Source organism: Diabrotica virgifera, chromosome 2 (assembly GCF_917563875.1).
Source record: "Diabrotica virgifera virgifera chromosome 2, PGI_DIABVI_V3a".
Taxonomy (NCBI): domain Eukaryota; kingdom Metazoa; phylum Arthropoda; class Insecta; order Coleoptera; family Chrysomelidae; genus Diabrotica; species Diabrotica virgifera.
This window is the reverse complement of record NC_065444.1, coordinates 96,114,286-96,130,786: the sequence shown is the minus strand read 5'-3', so window position 1 is coordinate 96,130,786 and position 16,501 is coordinate 96,114,286. Positions and strand designations below refer to the sequence as shown.

The window sequence follows — 16,501 nt, the reverse complement described above, 5'->3', positions numbered from 1 at the left end:
GGACTCCACTTGCGATTTGTAGTTGTGAAGATTGAACACATTCTTTCAAATAGAAGTCAATCCATGATTATTTAGTCACAAATGGATTGACTTGTATTTGAAACAATGTGTTCAATCTTCCTGATTACAAATCGCAAGTGGAGTGCGGCGGTAATAACACCAAAATATTCCATATAGGTCCATAGAAGGTACACAGACATTGAAAAATTCCTGGAATATCCCCGAAAACATGTTCCCTGAGAACATCCCAGGAAAATCCTGTGTCAGCATTTTAAACATTACCTGAATGTCTTATTGGAACATTCCATGAATGTCCACGAATGTTCTCTGGACATTCAAAATATATTTTGTAGACATTCCCTGGATATACCAGAAATACAGTGATGAGCGCTCTAATAACCGGCAAAATAGCACAAAAGATGTATTAAGTAGTGAGATAAAAAGACATGAAACTAGTCGAGCTGGGAAATTTAGCGATATTAACTTATACATTTAGATTGTATTGATTGTGTACCACCTTCAGACGTATCAGACGAGTTTGGAAACTACCACTGTCACAGTGACAGTTTTAGTTGACATACTCCTCCGATATGTGTAAAGGTGGGATCAATATAACGTAAATTTAAAGGTTAATTTCGCTAAATTTCCCAGCTCGACTAGTTTCATTTCTTTTTATCTCACAACTAAATATTTTGCCGGTTATTAGGGCACTCATCACTGTACATCCTTGCTGATGTGACAATACCTCCTATCTGTTTTTTCATGAGTTTTGTATGAGAGATGGAAAAACATGTTTTAAGGTCACCTCCTGTGTTCATATGTAAGTTTTGACTTGTTTTGTAGTTCATAGATAGTTTAATTTACTACAAAACAAGTCAAAAAATATCATATGAAAACAGGAGGTGACCCTAAGACAAGTTTTTAGTCTCTCTTACAAAACTCATGAAAAAACAGATAGGATGTATTATTACATCACTGACGATATGTGGCCATACCAAATAATACATCCTTGATAAATATAAACATTTTTATTGAACAAAATCTTTTCATACATTTTTTTAATGCAATTTACTGATATTCCTAAATATTTCAAAAAAATGTGTCACATTTGCTTTGTAAACCTTTCTTTTGCCTTTCGTAGCCACATATTCCGTTTCCTTCCTGGTTTTTTTGTAGACCACTTCTCTCAGCTGATTCTAAAAAAAATAAAATAAATGGTAATTTTTCTATCCTTTACAATTAACAATCAGAAGAAATATTATTTACAGATAATGATATGTATAATAATAATAGGTTTGTTCTAGCATCAGTTTGAAACCATCAGCGAATAGTGGACCAGCGCGAGTAGAGGGGATCGCACTGGTGACTGTATTATGTTCTTTTACTGACCAACTGTTTGCTGATGGTTTTTGACTAGTTTGACCGTTTGCTAGAACAAACCTAATAATAATGAATATTTTGTATTTTGACAATGACATCTGATGTGGAAGTCAAAACATTAATAAAATTATTTTTTCAAGTTAACTTTCACATGCGCGTCTTAAAATTTAATACTTATATCATAAATAACTATTAAAACTATCTTAAGAGGAAACAGTATAGATCAACAGGTAGCGAAAATGTGTTCCAAGATTGCGGCTGTAATTTTGAATATTTTTTCAAGATATTTGGCACACATATTCGTAATATAATAAAGAATGGCGGTACAGAGCCCAATTTGAAAAATATATTAATATGTGGAAATTACTCTGTAATTAAATACAATATAAAAAAAACGAGCTTGTACCGCCATTAAGAAGAACAAAAAAATACACTTTTTTCAAATACAACTTTTTTTATCCGATTTTGTGTTATTTTGGAACTACTAAAATTTTTTATTTCATTAGTAGTTCCAAAATTACACAAAATCTAGGCATCGGATAAAAAAGTTTATTTGAAGAAAGTGTATTTTTTTGTTCTTCTTAATGGCGGTACAGGCTCATTTTTTAAATATTGTATAATTACAGAGTAATTTCCACATATTAATATATTTTTCAAATTGGGCTCTGTACCGCCATTCTTTATTATTTTACGAATACGTGTGCCAAATGCCTCGAAAAAATATTCAAAATTACAGTGACAATCTTAGAACACGTTTTGGCTACCTGTTTATCGCTACTGTATTACCTTAAAACATTGCAATTTGCTAAACCAGTATATTTTACTCTACTACTACTCTACTAGCTACCTCATTTTCCACTGTTTCTAAAGACTTGTTTACATGGGTAGAGTTTTGAGGAGAGTAGAGTAGTGGTAGTACTCTACCAAAAATGGCTTGATACCATTCACGTGAGGAGAGTACAAGTATAGTACTGATGCTAGTATAGTGAAACCGATTTTTGTATTTTTAAACACTCTTGATTATAAGTGCACCTTAAATTCTTAATTTTTTGCTTAAGCTTGTTTACTCCAAAGCCCCCTTTGCCATTCTTTCGACGATTTCATCCTCCGCAGCTTGCTGCAAACTTTTATTTCTGTAGTATACACTACCTAAATTCCATAAACACTGGTATTCGCCGTATTATAGCTCTACAAGTTTTAAAGTTTCATCTTCGGTGAACTTCATTTTCACTATTTACACAAAACACAATTCCAGCCAGAATGACAGCGCCCCCATGTACTCTCCTACCTACTCTATTCTGCCATAATTGAGCGTGTTCCATGGGTAGAGTGTGCAGCCGAGTAGACATTTTGGCAGTAGTGGTGGTCATAGAGTAGTTACTTTGCCATAGGTTGCTAGTCACTCTACTTTAACTCCAACTATACACTCTACCAGCTATTCTACTGTGCTGAGCATTTTTACAGGTAGAGTTACTCTACTCTATCAAGTACTTGCATCATTACTCTACCCGTGTAAACAAGTCTTAAATCTACTGAATGAAAATCTACTTAATCTTAATCTACTCTTAATGAAAAATGTCTAAAATCATTTACCCACCTAGTATTATTGTAGAATTTAAGACAGTCCAGTGCCTTATAAATAATTTCAATATGAATATTTTTCCCTTTAATTCTCCTTTGATACCACTCCATTTTAGATTTTGGGGAACTTATTTCATTGTGTTTATAGACCATATTTATTGAAGGAACCCAATCTGGAGATTGTTATTATCTATTAAGTCGGCTGGTTTTCCTATAAGATTAAAATGTTAACATCTTCAAAAATCGTTACTGTTGTAATTGTAACTTACCAGATATAAAATGATTACAGCAGACAGGACAGGAAAATTTTCATTTCGCTAGTAAAACCTGTACATTGTATTGCATTTAACCATTGTTGTCTCTCAGATACCTTATTTAGTTCAGTTTAAAAGTGAACTTTATCTTGACTTTATCACATTTCACACTTCAAAACACAACACCAATGAAGCATATTATCTTTCTAAATGAATACTTCCAGAGAAAATGTTAAATTAATCTTTGTACAACACAAAATTACAAAGAAATACAACTAAAATTATCTAAAACTCATTAAGAACAGATAGAATAAGATTTATCTTTTACACCCAGTAGCCATTTTGATTTAATTTTGAAAACGATTATATTTAAATTTGGTAAATATAACTCCGTACGACCACGCAACTTGAAACACAAGTACGCAAACACGGTTGCGTGAAGCGTGGCTCGCAATCGTGAAATTTACGAGACTTGCTCGACCTGTAGATTCTTGTCGGATTTACACCATACCTACTTCATTCGACGTATCTTGCTGAGGTTGCTAAATCCTTATTGGTTAATTGATAATTATAACATGTTTATAAAGAATAAAATTGTAAAATAAAACAGTTGTAACATCCATAATTTAATTTCTATTCGATAATTAAGTATAATAATTGTCTTACAGGTTGTATATTTGTCTACACTTTAACCACAGATATAAACAGAATATATAACGTTACTCAGAATGAAGTAGTCATTTGTAAAATACCAAAGAATGTGTTCAAATAATGTGATAAAGTAGCGAATTTTGCAGATTTCTCCGACATGAGTTAAATCGGTTCTTTTTTGAAAATCACTATCAAATCTACTATGTATCTTAAATAAAACCGTTTCATCTAAATATGGTATATATGTAATTATATTTATGATTTTATTGTGGAATGTAATGGTACTGTGATATTTTCTCACAGTATAAGATTGATGACATTAGTGTGAAGAAAAGTGACGTTTCTGTGTCGGAAAGTTCTTTTCTGCACAGAAACGTCACTTTTCTGCACACTAATGTCATAAATCTTATACTGTGATAAAATATCAATTTTGTTAACAAAAAACTGTGCAGAAAAGTGCACTTTGAATAGTTGTAGAAAAAAGTAATTTGTGAATAATTTCATGCATGGGAATACTTAGAGTGGAAGAACTATATACAGAGTCACATAAAAGTAATTGCGTTCTGAAGAAAATCCAATTTAAAAAAAAATAAAAGTTTTTTGGATCGTTACAAACATCAACTGATTATAGAAAAGCTTACCTTTAAGGCATTCCCTCCCTTGGCACGATTGTAGGATCAGAACTTTCGGTTTTTGGTTAAAATTCTTGTTTGACATTATTTCTTGTATCTTACTCACTTTAACATGGCAACTATTACAGCCATAAACAACACCTAAAAATATCAATAGATATAAAAGTTGTTCCATAGTCATAGAAAAAATAGTAATTAGGGTAGGCTGTGAAATAACATAAATCATATATCAAGGTCATCAAAGACGTCTGGCAACGCAGCTGAAAGCCAGGTCCCCAGTTTGACTTATGTCACAACTCATGTTATGTCATATAACTTAAAATGTATAAACTAATTAAATAAAAGTAATAATCAAAGTAGTGTATGAGTAAATAATATTTTCCCGTTTACCTAATATTCAGGACATAACATGGTGGCAGCGGTAAACGGAAAACTAATGTTTAAAATAACTTTGTGTGAAAAGGTTATGTCAACGGCGTGATTTAGCGGTAATCATAAAAACATTTTCGGTTTTTTCTGATAAAAACACATTCAATTAAGGTGGTATAATACCTAGCTAGCTGTAGAATTTACTTTCTTAAAATGGCCGAGTCATCTGAACAGTGTAGAGCCCCTGAACAATTCGAATTCAAGGGTAACAATCTCCCAGCAAACTGGAAGTTGTGGAAGCAAAAATATCATATTTACATATTGGCTAGTGGGAAGTCAACTAAACCAGACAGCATAAAAATAGCAGTACTATTAAACTATTTAGGAGATGAGGGCATCCGTATCTATAATACCTTTGAGTATGAAGAAGGAGAAGACAAAAACAAATTTTCAGTAGTATTGGAAAAGTTTGATCAATACTGTGAGCCACTTAAAAATCAGGTATTTGAGCACTACAAATTTTTCAAACGAAACCAGTTACAGGGTGAAACAATAGAACAATTTGTCATGTCATTGAAAGAGTTAGCAAATTCATGAGATTTTAAAGAAAAAGATGTATTGATACGGGATAGGATTGTCCTTGGAGTTATAGATAAAAGAATACAGGAGAAATTATTACAAAAGCCAGATCTTAGTTTAGCTGAAGCTATAAACATATCCAGGTCAATGGAATCAAGTGTTTTAACCCAGAGACAAATAGCGGCAGACAGTGCATCCGTAAGTGCAATTAATAAACAATACATGCCAAATAGTGATAGTGCTCGTAGTGCAACAAGTAGCAACTTTCAGAAAAATGAACAGTTTCGGTCTAAAGCAGAGCACAGCGGCAACAGTAAAAGTGCTGACATTAGGAGTGGCAGAACGGCTGGAGGTAACTGTATGAACTGCGGTCTTCAACATGTACGAGGTAAGTGTCCTGCTTTTTATAGAACTTGTGGCCACTGTAACCATAGGGGTCACTATCGTAAATTTTGCCGCAGCATGAATAGAGTACACGAAATTTCCGAAAACCTGGAAGACAGTACTGAGGAATTAGAAGTGCGTATAGACTCTATTGACTGTTCCGAAAATGTCGTGTGGACAATAGACTCAGTTGATGCTATTGAGTGGTTTGAGAGGATATCTCTCATGGGTACTAAAACTAATTTCAAAATTGATACGGGCAGTCATGTAACATTTTAAATTTTAGTGATTTTAAAAACTTAAATATTCCATCTAATAAACTTTCATTAACACGTGTAAAACTTTCATCATATTCTGGTCACAAAATAGACACTATCGGACAGATTTATATAAATTGTGAATATAATAATATCCAGAAAAAACTTTTATTTTATGTTCTAAGGGACCCCTACCCTAGTTCTATTCTGGGACTTAGTGCTGCTAATGATTTAAAAATATTAAACCTGAATGGCAACAATTGTGAAACTATTATAGACTCCGACAAACACATTCCCATTCCAACTAGTGTAAATAACATTCTGTGCAAACATACAAAAGTTTTTTCAGGTATAGGACTTGTTGATAGGTGCTACAAAATAGCCTTAAGGGATGATGCTATTCCCCGAATTTCTGGTGCTAGAAAAATACCTGCTGCTCTTAATTCCAAAGTGAAGGAAAAACTTGATGAAATGGTGGCTGAAAAAATTATTGTACCTGTAAGTGAGCCAACGGACTGGGTACACCCCATAGTAATAGCACCCAAGGCCAACGGCGATATTAGGTTGTGCATGGACCCTCGGTCCTTAAATGTTTATATTAGACGGGAAAATTTTCCAATCCCCACTCAAGATGTTCTGTTTAGCAAACTCTCTGGTGCCAAATATTTCTCATTACTTGATGCTTCTTCTGCATTTTTGCAAATCCCGCTTAGTGATGATAGCTCATTTCTTTGCACAATAGCAACCCCATTTGGCAGATATCGTTTTTTGAGGTTACCCTATGGCATTTCTTCAGCACCCGAAATATTCCAAAAATTTATTCAAGAAACCTTGGATGGGCTTCCAGGTGTAATTGCATATTTTGATGACATCTTAATTTTTGGAAGACCTCTAGAGGAACATAAAAAAACTTAAACGCTGTCTTAAATAAAATTTCAGAATCTGGCTTGACCTTAAATTTAGATAAATCAAAATTCTGTGCTAGTCGTCTCAATTTCCTGGGACATGTGCTTAGTGAAAAAGGTGTGGAAGCAGATGAAAAAAAGATTTCTTCCATTGTAAATATGAAAGCTCCAAAAAATTGTAAAGAACTCCAAAGGTTTCTGGGAATGATCACATACCTTGCAAAATTTATTCCTAACCTCTCATCTGAAACAGCAGTGCTGAGAAAACTTCTGAGTAAAAAGAATGTATGGCAGTGGACTGCTAATGAAACAAGATGTTTTGAACGACTTAAAAAACTTATAACGTCAACCCCAGTCCTGTCGTTTTTCAATCCAAATAAAGCCGTCACACTTTCTGTTGATGCAAGTCCTTACGGTCTAGGCGCCATGATAAGCCAAGAAGACCATATTATTGAATTTGCCTCTGTATCACTAACCAGCTGTCAACAAAGATATAATCATATCAAGAAAGAATTATTGGCTGTAGTACATGGATGTGAGCGATTCCATTATTATTTGTTTGGTCGTAGGTTCAAGGTAGAAACTGATCACCGCCCGCTAGTAGGATTACTTAAAAAACCATTAGATGAACTCTCTCCCCGAATCCAACGACTAGTTTTTCGACTATTAAGATACGATTTTGAATTATCCTATGTTCCAGGCAAGCTGCCGCACTCATCAGGGCATTGTTTCCACCAAAAAATTAGCAAACGATTGTGTATACTGGCCCGGTCTATCAGTAGATGTTGAAAACATTGTGTCAAATTGTTTAACTTGTCAGAAGTATGCAGTCTCAAATCCTAGGGAACCCCTGACCCCTCATGAAATTCCAATATTACCTTGGCAAAAAGTAGACATGGATTTTAAATCTTTAGGCCAGCAGGATTTCATTGTCCTTGTAGATTACTACAGCAAATTCACTATTGTCAACAAGTTAACAAATAAAAGGGGATCAACTGTTTTGTCAACCCTAAAAAATATTTTTTCAATCAATGGAATTCCTCAAGAGATCTTTTCCGACAACGGTCCTCCATTCAATTCGTACGAGTTTCAACAATTTGCAAAGAAATATGACATTCTTCTAAACACTTCCAGTCCCAAATATCCCCGCTCAAATGGTATGGTCGAACGAGCCATACAAACAATAAAAGCTTTGTTAACTAAGGCTTATCAGGAAGGCGAAGACCCATTTCTAGCCATCCTACAGTACAACATAACTCCCAAGTCTGATTTACCTGCTCCATGCCAATTACTAATGGGTCGGAGGCTCAGATCAATAATACCAGTCAAAACTGATGTCCTTAAACCTAACTTTCAACTGTTGGTGTAAAGAAGGCACTCGAAAAAAGACAATCTAGACAAAGGGTATATTATAACAAAGGAACGAAAAGGCTCCCAACCCTTGAAGTTGATCAACCAATTTTACTTCAAAAAGGAACCAGAGACTGGACACCAGCCGTTGTTAAACACCAATCAAGCCATGGAGATTATATAGTGCAGGCAGGTGATGGCCAATATCGAAGAAACCGATCGTTTCTAAAGCCACTAAACATCAGAAATCACCTTGAAGACCAAAACAATAACACCCCTCAAATCCATGTGGAAAATTCCCCTATTTGCACTATTCATTCGCCAAGCCAACCCACTTCTCAAGTGAGGGACCAAACTGCACTAACATCAAACCCAAACGACCAAAAAGGAGAAGAAAATGCAAGATTCACAAGAAGTGGACGTACTATAAAGCAGCCAGAAAGATTAAACTTATAATCATATTGTTTGTAATAGTATTCATACTAAATTTAATTTTTATTTTTAGAAGGGGCGTGTCATATATCAAGGTCATCAAAGACGTCTGGCAACGCAGCTGACAGCCAGGTCCCCAGTTTGACTTATGTCACAACTCATGTTATGTCGTATAATTTAAAATGTATAAACTAATTAAATAAAAGTAATAATCAAAGTAGTGTATGAGTAAATAATATTTTCCCGTTTACCTAATATTCAGGACATAACAGGCAAGTTGTTAGTTTAAATTTAGTTTAAGTATTAGAACTAGAACTAGAATGGCGACCGTCTAGTGGAGTTCTGTGTAGAACATCTTACAATTACAAACACGTTATATCAACATCATCCACGGAGATTATACACATGGCGCAGCCCAGATGGACGAACAAGGAATCAAATAGACTACATCCTAATAAGATCAAGATGGAAGTCGTCGTCCATCAACTGTAAAACATATCCTGGCGTAGACTGTGGAAGCGATCATCAACTCCTGGTATTGAACGTTCGACTTCATTTTAAAGTCCCCAAAAGAAGACCCGAGAGAAAAGTCATGTCTCTAAATCCATCAAAAATCAATGACTTCCAACAAAACCTAGAAGAAGCTCTTTCTTTAGACCAAGTAGATAGTGACCCTGAGAGTACTTGGATCTATCTCAAAGATAAGGTAATCGAGGCTGCAAAAGACTGTGAGGCAGCGGTTTCCACTGGCCGTAAGCCGTGGATATCCGATAATACGTGGACTGTGATTCAACGCAGAAAAGAACATAAAACTAGATACGGAACAAACGATTAATAAAGAGCGTTATCGAGAGAAATCAGAAAACAGTACCGCAAAGATAAAGCTGATTACATCTCTCAAATATGCAGAGAGATAGAGGAACATGGCTGTCGAAATGAACCGAGGGACTTATTCCAGAAGATCAAACTCCTTACCACAGAATTTAAACCTCAAACGTGGTCTGTAATAGATAAGGAAGATAATTTAAAGACCGATACTGATGAAATATTGGAAACATGGCGAAACTACTGTGGCGACCTATATAAAAATAACGAGGTATCAGCAGAAAATCAGTGGCCTTTTGACTACCCTAGAGAACCTACTGTCTTACTCGCTGCAAAAGTCAAAGATGCAATTAAATTACTAAAGAGAAATAAATCCCTAGGCATTGATTCAATACCATGTGAAATACTACAGTTACTAGGTGACAAAGGGTTACATATCATCCATTCTATCTGTGTGGCTGTTTGAAATTCAGGAAAATGGCCATGTGGTTGGTGTACCTCAATTTATATCCCACTACACAAAAAAGGAACTACTACCAGATGTGAAAACTACCGCACATTGTCACTAATAACACATGCTAGTAAAATATTGTTGCATATCATCAAAAACAGATTAAAAACCTATCTACATTACCAAATACCTCGGGAACAAGCGGGGTTTGTAGAGGGTAAAGGTACAAGGGAACAAATCCTGAACCTGAGACAACTCATTGAAAAGTCTAGAGAATTTCAAATACCTATGATTATATGCTTCATTGAGTACCAAAAGGCATTTGATTGTGTAAGCTGGATAAATCTGTGGTCAATTTTAATAGAAATGGGCGCACCAATGCACCTGGTGACACTTATTAAAAATCTGTACCAGTCTAATATAGCGACAGTACGACTAGATCAGAAGTTCTCAAACCAATTCAAGACCGAGAGAGGTGTTAGACAAGGATGCGTGTTGTCACCTGACTTATTTAACATTTATGGTGAACATGTCATGAGGATGGTTTTAGAAGGATGGGCCGGTGGAGTAACAGTAGGTGGTAGGAAAATCTCCAATTTAAGATTTGCTGATGACACTACACTTATAGCAGCAAATGAGCAAGAAATGCTTGATCTTCTGCGAAGAGTTGAGTACGAAAGCAATAAAGTGTCTGAAAATCAATAAAGCTACGACAAAAATAATGGTGGTCGACAGATTCGACACTATTCAACTGACTAACATGTTACTGGAATACCAGATAGTAAACTCCTTTATCTATCTCGGGTCTAGTATAACTAACGCTGGTAACTGTGAAGCAGAAGTTCGGAGACGTATTGGTATGGCAAAAAATGCGATGGGTCGCCTAACTAAAGTTTGGAAAGACAGATCTATCTCTCAAAATATCAAGATGTGACTGGTGAATGCCCTTCTATTCTCAATATTTCTATACGGAGCAGAGACTTGGACTTTTCGCGCATGCGAGCGCCAAAAAATTGATGCCTTTGAGATGTGGTGCTGGAGAAGAACGCTGCGCATACCTTGGACAGCTCATAGGACAAAAGTTTCCATTCTAAACCAACTCAATATTAAAAAAAGGCTGTCCACAATATGTCTGCAACGAATTCTGCAATTCTTTGGTCACGTGGTTCGCAGAGGTGACGACAGTTTGGAGAGATTAATTGTTTCTGGAAACGTTCCGGGGAGAAGATCAAGAGGATAATCACCAACTATGTAGATGGTCTGACCAAATAAAGCATTCAGCTGGAGAAACATTGTTAGGAATATTGGAAGAAATCACGATACTCAGTAATGGGGAAACGACAAGAGAGAGAGATTAGAACTAGAAAAGAGAAAATATTGTACTTTGCCTGTGCTGGTTGTAGGCAACAGCCCGCTAGGCTAAAGAGGTATGAGGAGAGATTTTTTTTATGCTTTGATATATCAAATTCTGATTATTTTGTGTATTTGTGCAATCATTATGTGTGTTATGTGATTCTATGTTTAATAAACGTCATTTTATTTTTTTATTTACCGGATAATTCTATTATTTATATTTTAAACAAATTATATAGGTACGTTATATTAAAATAATATTTTTAAAATTGAATAAAGAAATTTTATTATGTAGTTATTAGTTTGATTTTAAACAAATTAGGTGTATGTTATATTAATATTTAGTTTTATTTTGACGGTTCTGTCAAAATGAACAAGGTATTCTTTATTCATGCGTTAGAAGACGGCGTTAGGAGTTTATTGTTTTTTTTTATTATTAATGAAATATAAATATTATTTATAAATTTAACCAATAATTCGGACATACGCCAAGCGACTTGGTGAATGTTGACATTCACTGGTGTATCTCATATTCACTGGATTTAGCCCGATCAAAGAACAATCTGACCCCAAAAGGAAGGATGAAAATTTGGGAATAGGTAGTTGAAATTGTCTATTATTATATAAGAAAAAGTTTACAATTCTATATCCCCTCCATTTTTGTACCCCCTCGAAGGTGAAAAATATACATTCAAGGAATTGGATAAAATGACTAATTCTAAACAACTTTTGCTCTATAGAGTTTTTCGCTAAGTCATACTTTTCGAGTTATTTGCGAGTGAATATGTTCATTTTTAATAAAAAAAAAACATGTCTTTGAACGGTTTTTCGGAGATAACTTAAAAAGTAAGTATTTTATCGAAAAAAATATTCTTAACAAAAATATAGCTTATAAAAATTGAAAAAAATTGTGTATGCCTGAGGTCTGTAGACCGAGTAGAAGCAGAGTTGTAGCTAATAAAAAGTAGGGTCTTCTTCGTCAAATTCCAAATCGAATATTTCAATGTGAAATAACCCAAAAACGGAGCAGTTTTCGGGGAAAATTCATTTTAACTTTTTTAAAGTGTTTTGTGGATCCCTTTTATTTTTTCGTAAAAAAAAATAGCGAAAATTACCCCCTAATTAGCATCAAAAATAAATTTTATCATTACCACTTGACAAGTTACTTTGCTTATGTATTATTTATATGATCTGTAAGTTTCATCTTTTCAAAGTGCTTATTTTTGAAAAAGCTGCAGTTAAAATGGCTTGAACGAGTAACTAATCACGAGTTTAGGAAAATTTTGAACAGCCATAGTATAACCAATTTTTGTCTAACAAGAAAACAAAAAATCAAAAATATTCAGAAAAGCAAAACGAACATTTTATTACTCTTTGAGATTTTTTTTATTACTAATAATTTTTAAGTTAATTCCATAAAAAATTCCAATGGTTTATTTTAAATCCAGTTTTTTTTTTCAAAAAGAAGCACTTTGAACCAATGAAACTTATAGATAATATAAAAAATACATAAGTAAAGGAACTTGTGAAGCAGTAACGATTAATTTTATTTAAGAAGCTAATTAGGGGGCGATTTTCGCGATTTTTGAATAAAAAAAATAAAAAAAAGACCAGCAATATTTTGAGCGTAACTCACTTACTTTTATGTTAGAAGTATTTAAAAAAAAAAACAGAAATAAACCTTTTTAAACACTAAAAAAGTTGTAATGAATTTTCCCCGAAAAGAGCTCCGTTTTTGGGTTATTTCAAATTGAAATATTCGATTTGGAATTTGACGAAGAAGAACCTACTTTTCATTGGCTACAAATCTGCTTCTACTTGGTCTACAGACCTCATGCATACACCATTTTTTTTAAATTTGTTATAAGCTATATTTTTGCTAAGAATATTTTTTCGCTAAAATTACTTACTTTTTGAGTTATCTGCGAAAAACCGTCCAAAAAATGTTTTTTTTGTTAAAAATGAACATATTCACTCGCAAATAACTGGAAAAGTATTGACTTAGTGAAAAAACTCTATAGAACAAAAGTTACTTAGAATTAGTCATTTGATACTATTTCCGACTTATTTTGAACGTATATTTTTTCACCCCCGAGAAAATATTTTTCACCCCGTATTTCCCAATTTTTGTAAAATTGAGGGGATGTAGAATTGTAAAATTTGTCTTATATAATAATAGACGATTTCAACTACCTATTCCCAAATTTTCATCCTTCCTTTATTTTTTTGGAGGTTTTCGTAAAATTTTGTGTTCCCTGATCGGGCTAATTTAGGACTTTCATAGTAACAAGTATACGTTTATAAGGGGTAGTTCTACATATCTTATACTGAAATGAACGATGGTTTTGACAAATTTTTATTAAATAATTTAAGTTCTTTATTAAGTAGGGTATTTTTAGAAAAAGCCTTATAGGTACGTTAAAAATGTTCAATATAATTATTTACTTACCTTCATTCCCGTGTGACAGAATACAGACAAATAAGCTGCTTTCGTTGGTTGTTTTATTTACTGTATCCTTAATTTTTTCTAACATGTCAATATGATTAAGATTGTTTGCAACGATAATATTTTTAAACCCACGTCGTATAAATGTGTTTATCAAATTATCCCGATCTTTGTTAGTACCTTCTCTAACTTCTAATCTTTCGCCGTTACGGGGTAGCAAATTCTAAAAATATAAATAGTTTAAACTCTTATGTCGATGGTTAAGAGGACATATATTGTATGTCAATTTTTGTTTATATAAAATGAGATATGACCTGGTATATGCCAATCGAGATGAAATCTGTATTGTGCTCTAATCTTGTATGTCCTCTAAGAACGGTTTACTAGTTACTAAAGTGCATTAAAGACATGTCCATTAATAACACCATAAACTTAGTGCACAAATGTTGTATGTCCAATGCAATATTAGTGCCATTCACAAAATTCAAACCAAACGACTCTTTTATTGGATGTCCAAAGATACAATATTTGTCCACATTATTGGAGGCTCGTCAGCCTATAGTACGTGTTACAAGCGTCTGCGTAAAGGTAGCAATAGGGAACTTGCACATTTTTTTATTGCATAATAATGTTGTTTTGTATAAAAATGAGATTTCCAAAATTTCACGCTTCAAAAACTCATAATAACTTAAAAGTACAAATTTAAAGTCTTCTTTATCTTAAAATAGTTCAAACGACCCGTGACGTCACAGAGTTTAACTATGTGGTTCAGTTTATGGTTATATTTACGTATATTCTTCTTCTTCTTTAGTTTATTGGCCTCCACCTACTAGCCAGATCGTCGTCGGGGAATAAAGGAAAAATATTTATATTCTAATGACATTTATCGTATGTCATTGTAATAAAATATACCAGTTTGTTGAGACTGCAGTTTGATACAGTTTTTGAAGGAAAGGAAAGAAGGTTTACTATTGAAAATAAAACCATTTTGTAAAAGTACAAATTTTCTATGAATAGTTCAAACGATCAAAAACATTTGTAACGTCACATAGGGTAGCAGCACCATTTTTGGCCATTTCACCGTTAGTGGCCACCTAAACCAATAATCTAATATAATAAGGTCCGAGTTTACCGCCTTTACGGAAATCGGAAGAATTTCGACTATATTCGTTCTAACACGATGGCTCTACAATTTGCGACTTATTCTGATTTACAGGTTAGTTTCTACTTATTCTTGAAGTAGGTGACACTGTGTATTAGACCTTCTGTTAACGATATACGTAAGAAAACAGGTAAGTTTATTTAAGCTGTATTTAAGCCAAATATTAAAATTTTGTGATCAACGTATGATTTTAAGTTTTGGGTATGATTTCTTTACGATTTCATCTGTTTTTAAACTCCTTATTTTATCTCGATACATTATTAAATTGGGTGGCCACAAATGGAACACTTATTTTTGTATTCACACCATTAATGGCCATTTGCTGGCTACTATTAGAACACTTCTGACCTATTTGTGGCCACAGCAACTGTTTAATAGTGGCTACTAATGGAACAGTTAAATCCAATTTTGGTTATATGACATAATTTACTGACTACTTTAAAAACACGCGTGTTCCCATAGTAGCCAGTTATACTCTACAGGGTGTTTTACTCGCAACGGACCGTTCGTTAACACAATGATTTAAAAATATTTTGTAATAATCAAGGTATCCCAAAATGGGGTTGTAAAACAAAAATATAATTTTTTTATGGAGAACCCTGGAGTATGCATTTACTATACATTGACATTTATTTAAAACAAATAAGAAACCATACCGTTACCGGTAAAACATCATGTACATAAAAATATAACTAATAATTTATTTATAAATGTTTGTTATTATTACAGATAATGGCACGGAGTAAAAAGAAAATTGAAATCAAGAAAAAAAATAATAATGTACGACAACGACCAAAACGAACATTTTTTCAATACGAACCTCAGCAAGTAAAGAATGCATTGGAAGCTATTCGAGGTGGAATGAAAGTAAGTACAGCATGTAATTTGTATGAAGTACCCCGTTCCACAATACGCAATAAGTTAAGTGGAAGAGCTCCAGAAACATCAGGCAAAGTCGGAAGAAGTCCAGTTTTAGGGAAGATCATAGAAGATCGGCTGGTACACTGGATCAAAACTACAGCTAAAATGGGTTTTCCTATTTGTCGAGAAGGCCTTTATTTTTCAATAAAAAAACTGGTAGAAGACAGTCAACTAAAAACCCCTTTTAAAGCAAATACTCCTGGGAGGAAGTGGTTTCATCTATTTATGCGTAGATTTCCAGAACTCTCATTAAAGCAGTCTGAATACATAAATAGAGCCAGATCATTAATTACTGAAGAAAAAATCCGAAACTGGTTCAAAGAAACTTTGGATTTACTTGGAGATGATAAGCATGTTTTGGATGATCCGGCAAGAATCTGGAATATGGATGAGACGTCTTTCTATTTATGTCCAAAAGGCGGTTTAATTTTAGCGGAGAAAGGTCTTCCAGTTTACAATACTTCATCCTCCTCGGACAAAGAAAATATAACCACTTTAATAACAGCAAATGCTTTAGGGAAAATGGCACCACCCCTTACACTTTTTAAATATGATCGGCTTCCTGAGAA

At 33.8% G+C, this 16,501-nt stretch overlaps 1 protein-coding gene across 2 annotated transcripts in view; it reads right to left on the bottom strand.

The window, feature by feature from the left end:
* The window catches only part of LOC114326387 (caspase-8), a 94,174-nt gene that overhangs the window by 47,090 nt on the left and 30,583 nt on the right, over window positions 1-16,501 (bottom strand). For both annotated transcript variants that reach the window (XM_050642732.1, XM_028274747.2), the window contains exons 6-7: window positions 13,853-14,072; window positions 4,508-4,639 (exon numbers count right to left, since the gene is read on the bottom strand). In XM_050642732.1, coding sequence (XP_050498689.1) covers window positions 4,508-4,639; window positions 13,853-14,072 — 352 coding nt within the window. The remainder of the gene's footprint in view (window positions 1-4,507; window positions 4,640-13,852; window positions 14,073-16,501) is intronic.